Below are 7,500 nucleotides of genomic sequence, written 5' to 3'. Positions count from 1 at the left end.
CTGTCAATATGTTCTTCACTACATACCCGGAACGCTCTGAGAAAAAATCCAATTATTACTCCTCTCTTTATCCTTTCACTATGTGCCGAAAAGTAGTGGATGAGGTCATTTTTGTTTGTAGCTTTTCTGTGAACCGAGAAACCCACCGTGCCGTTATCCTTCCTCCAAATTAATACATCCAAGAAAGGTAACTTTTGATCCACCTCGTGTTCTACTGTGAACTGAATATCCCTGTCTACCATATTCAGCCTATTAAGTTTGGTGGTGAAATTGGTTTTCTCCGGGGCAATGACTAGGACGTCGTCTACATATCGAAACCAATGGGTCCCTCTTCCCATAATTTTCATAAAATGATCCCTCTCCAAAACCTCCATGTATAATGATGCTAGGACTGCACTGAGTGGACTCCCCATTGCCAGACCACGTATCTGACAATATTCCACGTATCTGACAATGCACTCGTGATAACTAAGTCTTCGTCATTTCCTAAATTTTATAAATAAAAACTATAGATGGGATGACAGTGATGTAGAGAAAGGTTTTAAACAGGGATTGTTAACGTGTTTCCATGCTTTAGCAAATCTTAATCGATGTAGCATCCCTAGGCGCTTCAAGGTAGCTTTGGAAAATTTAGGAAATGACGAAGACTTAGTTATCACGAGTGCAGATAAAGGAGGAGAAGTTGTCATCTTAAACAGGACAGACTACAACATCAAAATGATGGATTTACTCAACGATACATCCACGTATGAGAAAAAACCCTTAGGAAACGCAGAACGAGAAGGGCTACGGTTCAAGAAAGAAGCCAGGAGGATATTAATGCGAACCAACAGAGGCAAGAAACTTGTGGGATTGTTAGAAGAAGCACCAAGACCGCCCAGGATGAGGGGATTACCAAAGACACACAAGCCGGGTATACCGATGAGACCCATTACGTCAGGTATCGGCAGCGCTCCCCACAGGTTAGCCAAGTGTTTAGCCAAACCGTTATCTCGATGCTTGGGGGCACTTAGCAGTGGCCATTTGAAGGACTCAAGTGACCTAATCACGAGACTCAGTAATGTGGATTTCTCACAGAAAGTCATGATAAGTTACGATGTAACTGCTTTGTTCACAAATGTTTGCGCAGAGGGGGCACTAACAGCAGCCAAGGAAGCCATCGGTAATATAGATGACCAGGATTTACCAGTGGGAAAAAGTGACTTCTTAGAATTAGTCTCTCTGTGTATCAGATTCGGACCGTTCATGTTCCAGGAAGAGGAATATTGTCAGATACGTGGTCTGGCAATGGGGAGTCCACTCAGTGCAGTCCTAGCATCATTATACATGGAGGTTTTGGAGAGAGATCATTTTATGAAAATTATGGGAAGAGGGACCCATTGGTTTCGATATGTAGACGACGTCCTAGTCATTACCCCGGAGAAAACCAATTTCACCACCAAACTTAATAGGCTGAATATGGTAGACAGGGATATTCAGTTCACAGTAGAACACGAGGTGGATCAAAAGTTACCTTTCTTGGATGTATTAATTTGGAGGAAGGATAACGGCACGGTGGGTTTCTCGGTTCACAGAAAAGCTACAAACAAAAATGACCTCATCCACTACTTTTCGGCACATAGTGAAAGGATAAAGAGAGGAGTAATAATTGGATTTTTTTCAGAGCGTTCCGGGTATGTAGTGAAGAACATATTGACAGAGAAATCAAATATATTTTTAAAGTGTTCTCAGGACTAAAATATCCAGAAGGGTTACTCCATAGTTTGAAGAAAATAGCGCTTAAAATAATGGAAAAGAGAAATGATGAGATAAAGGAGAATAAGGAAGGTGGCTTCATTGTAGTTCCCAACTCCAAGCACACAGAAGAGTTAGGACATTTGCTCCGCAGAGCAGGGCTGAAGATCGCCAGTACATCTAGTATGAAGATAGGTGAAGTAGTGAGAAGTAAGAATAGAAATGAACATAATAACAACAGCATGGTTTACAGAATCCCATGTGGTGGCTGTGATCTAAACTACTTTGGGGAGACAGGAAGAGGCATACACAAGCGGACATATGAGCACAAGAGCGACCTGAGGGCCCACCGAACATCAAACGCCCTGGTGGTTCATGCGGAGGAATACGGACATTTGCCTAACTGGGACGGAGTGGAAATATTAAAACAAGGGTTAGACAAGAAAAAAAGAAAAATAGTAGAGGCAGCTTTTATAGCATCCCAGCCCTGCTGTAACCATCGTGATGGTTTTATCAAGCTGTCCAAAACGTCCGGCTGGATGATCTTACAGGAGCTGAAGGGTACGAGAGGGAGGGAGGGGGTGGGTTAAGGAAGGAACGCGGAATGATGTATGATATATAACTGTTGATTTCCCGATCATGTTTGTACACTCTGAAGAAGCTCTGTTAAGAGCGAAACGTCAGTTAATAAAACTTCAACGGTTCTCGGTGTTTATCTCACCACCCTGCCACTCATTTTGTCGTCCATTCTTCAACATATACATATACATATACATTTACATATACATTGTGCTGGGTGACCATAGTGTCACTGCGCATTCCAGTCCTGGTCTTATTAGTGTAACTAGTATTTTCTTCGCCATTTCTTCGTCAAGTAAGTAAATGCCACTTTTATTGATCTCAGCAAGTTGTAGATTTCTCCAACAATTTTGTTTATCGGTTTATCAGGGGACATGTCCTTTTGTGATGATTACTACCAGGTCCTTTTCAAATTCCACTTTCTTTACATCCTTTGCACTGATTTTATATTGTCCTGCTATCCTGTTTTTACTTTTTTTCCAAATTACATTATACTACATTTCTTGATGCTGAAGTTCACTTCCCACTTCTGATCCCATTCTCAAATTTTGTTCAGATCTCTGCAGCGACTCACAGTTTATTTCAGTGCTCACTTTTCTCAACAATTTTGTCATCAGCAAAGAAGTTTATGTAACTGTCCACACCCTCGTCCATTTCATTCACATAAATAGCAAACATTATTGAAGTCAGTACCGATCCCTGTGGAACTCCACTAATCACCTCCTCCCAAATAGAACCTTTGTCTCTGAGCACTACCCTCATTTTTCTTCCATACAGGAAATCTTCCATCCATTCCAGTAGTTTACCTTGTACCCCTCCTATGATTTTCAGTATCCCTAATAGTTTTCTTTGTGGCACTTTATCAAAAGCTTTTTATAGATCTAGGAAAGCACAATCAGCCTATCTGTCCCTTTCCTTTATTATATCTAATAGCCTTGACTATAAGCAGATCAGATTTGTGGCACAAGATCTTCCCTGTCTGAATCCAAACTTCCTCGGGTTTGGTATGTTGTTCTCTTTCAGGTGTTTTGTCCATCTATTTTCGATAACTTTTTCACAAAATTTGGCCACAGTACTTGTAAGGGAAACCGGTCAGTAATTTGTTGGGTCTTCCTTGTTACCTCCTTTATATAGTGGTACGACGTTGGCCTTTTTCCCGTCTTCTGGTATTTTTCCTTCCTTAAGCGAACAACTTACTATATATTTTGCCTACCAATTCTTCTTTACACTCCTTTAATATTCAGTTTGCAATTCCATCCGGGCCGTGCGATTTCCTGACATCAAGGCTTGCTATTTGATCCATTATTTCAGCTCCTTTTGCTATTATTTCCCTCATAGGGAGGGATTTCACTTCTCGTCCTTCATCACAGTGCCAAACTTTTTCTTTAGTGAAAACCGATTTGAAATGTTTACTCATGACCTCAGCCATTTCTATATCTTCTGTGTATTCTCTGTTCCCCTGTAGTTGATCCTTACATTTTTCTATTATGTCTTTTCCATGATTTCTTTTTTCTTCCCTGCGTATTTTTACGCATTAATTCCTTTCATTGATATATTGCCATTTTCTAGGATTTTTCTCCTTTTTTTTTATCTTTTCCAAGATTTGTCTCTTTTTTTTTTTTTCTCTCACTGCACTTTCTGCTAAACCAACATTTATTATATTCCTTTTCCTGTTTTTGTCTTGGTACATATTTATTCACCCTTTCGTTATAGATTTCCTTCAGAATCTTCCATTTTTCTTCCAGTTGCATCTTTTCATTGTGAAATTTATTCCAACTCGCCTCTTGAAAAAAATTATCAAGTTTCACAAAGTCCATTTTACCATATACCAGTCTCTCTTTTCTGTATTTCTCATTTCTCTCCCTATATATTTCCTCTTTTAGTTCTAGTTCAAGTAATATGTGGTCACTCTTCCCAAGTGGTGTTTTGTATTCAATTTTATCCACAATTTCAGGTTCTGACGTAAAGAATGAATCTAGTCTCGACAGTTCTTCATTATCTTTATATCTGATGTTTTCCTTTACCCATGGTGTCAATGTATAATGCATAGTCATGTCAAGTAATACATTTCCCTATAATTCCTCTCCATCTTTCACTGTCATCTCTTCCAAACAAATATCTTTGCAGTTAAAATCCTCCATAAGTACCACGTTTCCTTCATCTTTAACACCCCATCTAATGAAATCCTTCCAACTCGCCTCTTGAAAAAATTATCAAGTTTCACAAAGTCCATTTTACCATATACCAGTCTCTCTTTTCTGTATTTCTCATTTCTCTCCATATATATTTCCTCTTTTAGTTCTAGTTCAAGTAATATGTGGTCACTCTTCCCAAGTGGTGTCTTGTATTCAATTTTATCCACAATTTCAGGTTCTGACGTAAAGAATGAATCTAGTCTCGACAGTTCTTCATTATCTTTATATCTGATGTTTTCCTTTACCCATGGTGTCATTGTATAATGCATAGCCATGTCAAGTAATACATTTCCCTATAATTCCTCTCCACCTTTCACTGTCATCTCTTCCAAACAAATATCTTTGCAGTTAAAATCCTCCATAAGTACCACGTTTCCTTCATCTTTAACACCCCATCTAATGAAATCCTTGTATCTTCTAACATATTAGAGTAATTTCTCTCTCATCAAGAACCGGTTTTTGGGGGCACATAGATCACCACAAACATTCTCTTTTTTATGTCTTTATCTTCAACTCTTATCGTGATCATTTCCACACTGTCCCCTCCATTTGTAACCCTCGTCACATTTAAAATGTTCTTAGCTAAGAACATGATTCCACCACCCTTTTTTTCTTCTCTATTTCTAAGCCAGTGATTATATAATAGGTGATAGTGGACCCTTTAATTTTGTCTCTACAATTGTCATTATATCTGGTTTTGCTCCTGACAAGTAATCATTAAGCTCATTTATTCCTGAAATTAAACTATTTATATTTGTATAAGCCACTTTTAACTTTCTGCACTCTCCATCTCTTTTTCTTTGCTCCTTTTGTTTCCTTTTCTTGAAGATACCATTTTCTCGGTCTCTCCAAAAGAACTTCTTTTTCTCAGGCTCGGTTTTTTTTTTTTTTTTCTCAACTTACTTGCTATTGCTAATATCTCTACCACTGCCCATTGTGACCTTAATTTGATCTCTAAGGGTCGATTTCCTTCTTCGACATATTTTCCCATTCTATGTACTTCTTTTATTTCCTTTTCTAATTCTTGCTATTTATCTTGTATTACTCTCAAAACATCTATTGTTACATATTTTTCTTCTTTTTCTCTCACGAATCTAACTAGGTTCTTTTTTTAGACCAAATAATACTAAACACTTCTTTTTATCTACTGTATCTCTCACCAAAGTTTCCTTTTCTTTGATTACCTAAATGACTGTTTCCTTAGTTTTCTCTTGCATTTGTTGCCGAACAATTTCTTTAAAGAATACCTTGTCTTTTTCGTGATCTTCTTTCCATTGTTTTTTGAGTTGTAATATTTTTTCCTCGTCTATACTTCCTCCAATATTTTCTGTCATTACCTTTATTTGTTCATTCACCTCTTTTATTGTCGTATTATTTGCGGTATCTTTGCTTTATAATTCCTCATTTTCACGCTTTACTTTAGCCAAATATTTTTTTAGGGCATTCACTTCCCGAATTGTTTCAGCATTTTCTTTCTTTAATTCACTAATCTCTGTAATACACAACATGTTGATCCCTGACCCTTGAGATAAATTCTATCAAAGCTTTCATTTCCCTCTTTATGTCTATAATTCTACTAAAGTTACATTTTTCATACCGAAAGCCCGAAAATAGCCTTTCTTTGTAGTTATCTAATTGTCTTCTTATTCCTAGTGGGGTCTACATAGCCTTGTTTACGTTTCGTTTCGCTTCTCCGCCATCAGAGGTCTCATCTGGCCTACTTTCATTTCCTTCCATTTTCTTTTTTCTTTTTTTCAATATTCACTCATTTTTTTGCTATATTAGCTTACCTCGGACATCCTCGAGCATTCCCCCTTCCCATTCAACACAACATGGGTATCCTGATATTGTAGTACTGATGAAGGGTCTTGTTTTTAATGTAGTCCCCAAGAGCGCCAATTCTTACGTGTTGACAGGCTGACGATCGACGACGGTGTGTGATTCACCTTGGTGTTGGATTCATGATCGACAGCTACTTCCTCCCGGAAGAGAGCTCAGAGCTCATATGTGACCGTGTGTGTGTGTGTGTGTGTGTGTGTGTGTGTGTGTGTGTGTGTGTGTGTGTGTGTGTGTGTGTGTGTGTGTGTGTGTGTGTGTGCGTGCGTGTGTGTGTGCGTGTGTGTGTGTGTGTGTGTGTGTGTGTGTGTGTGTGTGTGTGTGTGTGTGTGTGTGTGTGTGTGCGTGTGTGTGTGTGTGTGTGTGTGTGTGTGTGTGTGTGTGTGTGTGTGTGTGTGTGTGTGTGTGTGTGTGTGTGTGTGTGTGTGTGTGTGTGTGTGTGTGTGTGTGTTTGTAGCAAACCCCACTTATTCTACTGTAGTTGCCGGCAACCCCTTCGTTAAGAAGTTAAAACTTTTCTAATACAAATCCAAACCCTAACATAAGTTACTCCGACAGAGTTAACAAAGTTCAATTCAAACACCTCAACGCAAAGCCTACCCTTGAACTAGGAAAAAAATTGTTTCGCGTTAGCCAAAAAATAGAATTAAGTATGTCAGTCGGGATGAAAGTGGCAAGAGAGCTAGATCCTCCACGGCACCCACTCCCTCCTCCCATTTTTTGACCGGGGGTGGAGGGAGTAGGACGAGGTGGAGGAGGATGGAAAGGAGGAGGGGAGATGGCCGTATAACTCATCGGGAAATTAAAATGTCATTCCCCTAAATGAATGTCACACCTGAAAACATATCGACCAAATGGTCTGAATAGGTCCTCCAAAGAATAAAAAAAATATATATAAACTTATTGGTAACAAAAATATATAAAAGACACATTCACAAATAAATAAATAAACAAACTTATAAAAACACGATCCTATTTGAAAGGCCGCACTCTTTGCACAGCCCCGTATGCCACTCTTTGTAGAAAAATATCTGCTACTATGAAGAAATTCACCTGACTGAACAAACCCATCCAAGTTCTCTCTCTAAATAGATTAACTCACTTTCTGTGGTCCTTCACTCTTTGTAGACCCCACCCAATCACCATTCGTTCTTTG

General features: G+C 38.8%; 1 protein-coding gene across 1 annotated transcript in view; it reads left to right on the top strand.

Annotated features, from left to right (window-relative positions):
- Positions 1-7,500, top strand: part of LOC143019081 (uncharacterized) — a gene marked incomplete at its 5' end in the record, with an annotated part of 19,835 nt that overhangs the window by 11,626 nt on the left and 709 nt on the right. The window contains one exon of the mRNA XM_076174783.1: positions 550-940. Within this exon, the coding sequence (XP_076030898.1) occupies positions 550-940 (391 nt within the window). The remainder of the gene's footprint in view (positions 1-549; positions 941-7,500) is intronic.

Source organism: Oratosquilla oratoria, chromosome 3, assembly GCF_046742065.1.
Source record: "Oratosquilla oratoria isolate Oo_2021 chromosome 3, ASM4674206v1, whole genome shotgun sequence".
Lineage (NCBI taxonomy): Eukaryota > Metazoa > Arthropoda > Malacostraca > Stomatopoda > Squillidae > Oratosquilla > Oratosquilla oratoria.
Note: the sequence above shows the minus strand (reverse complement) of the source record. Positions and strands in the feature narration are given on the sequence as shown.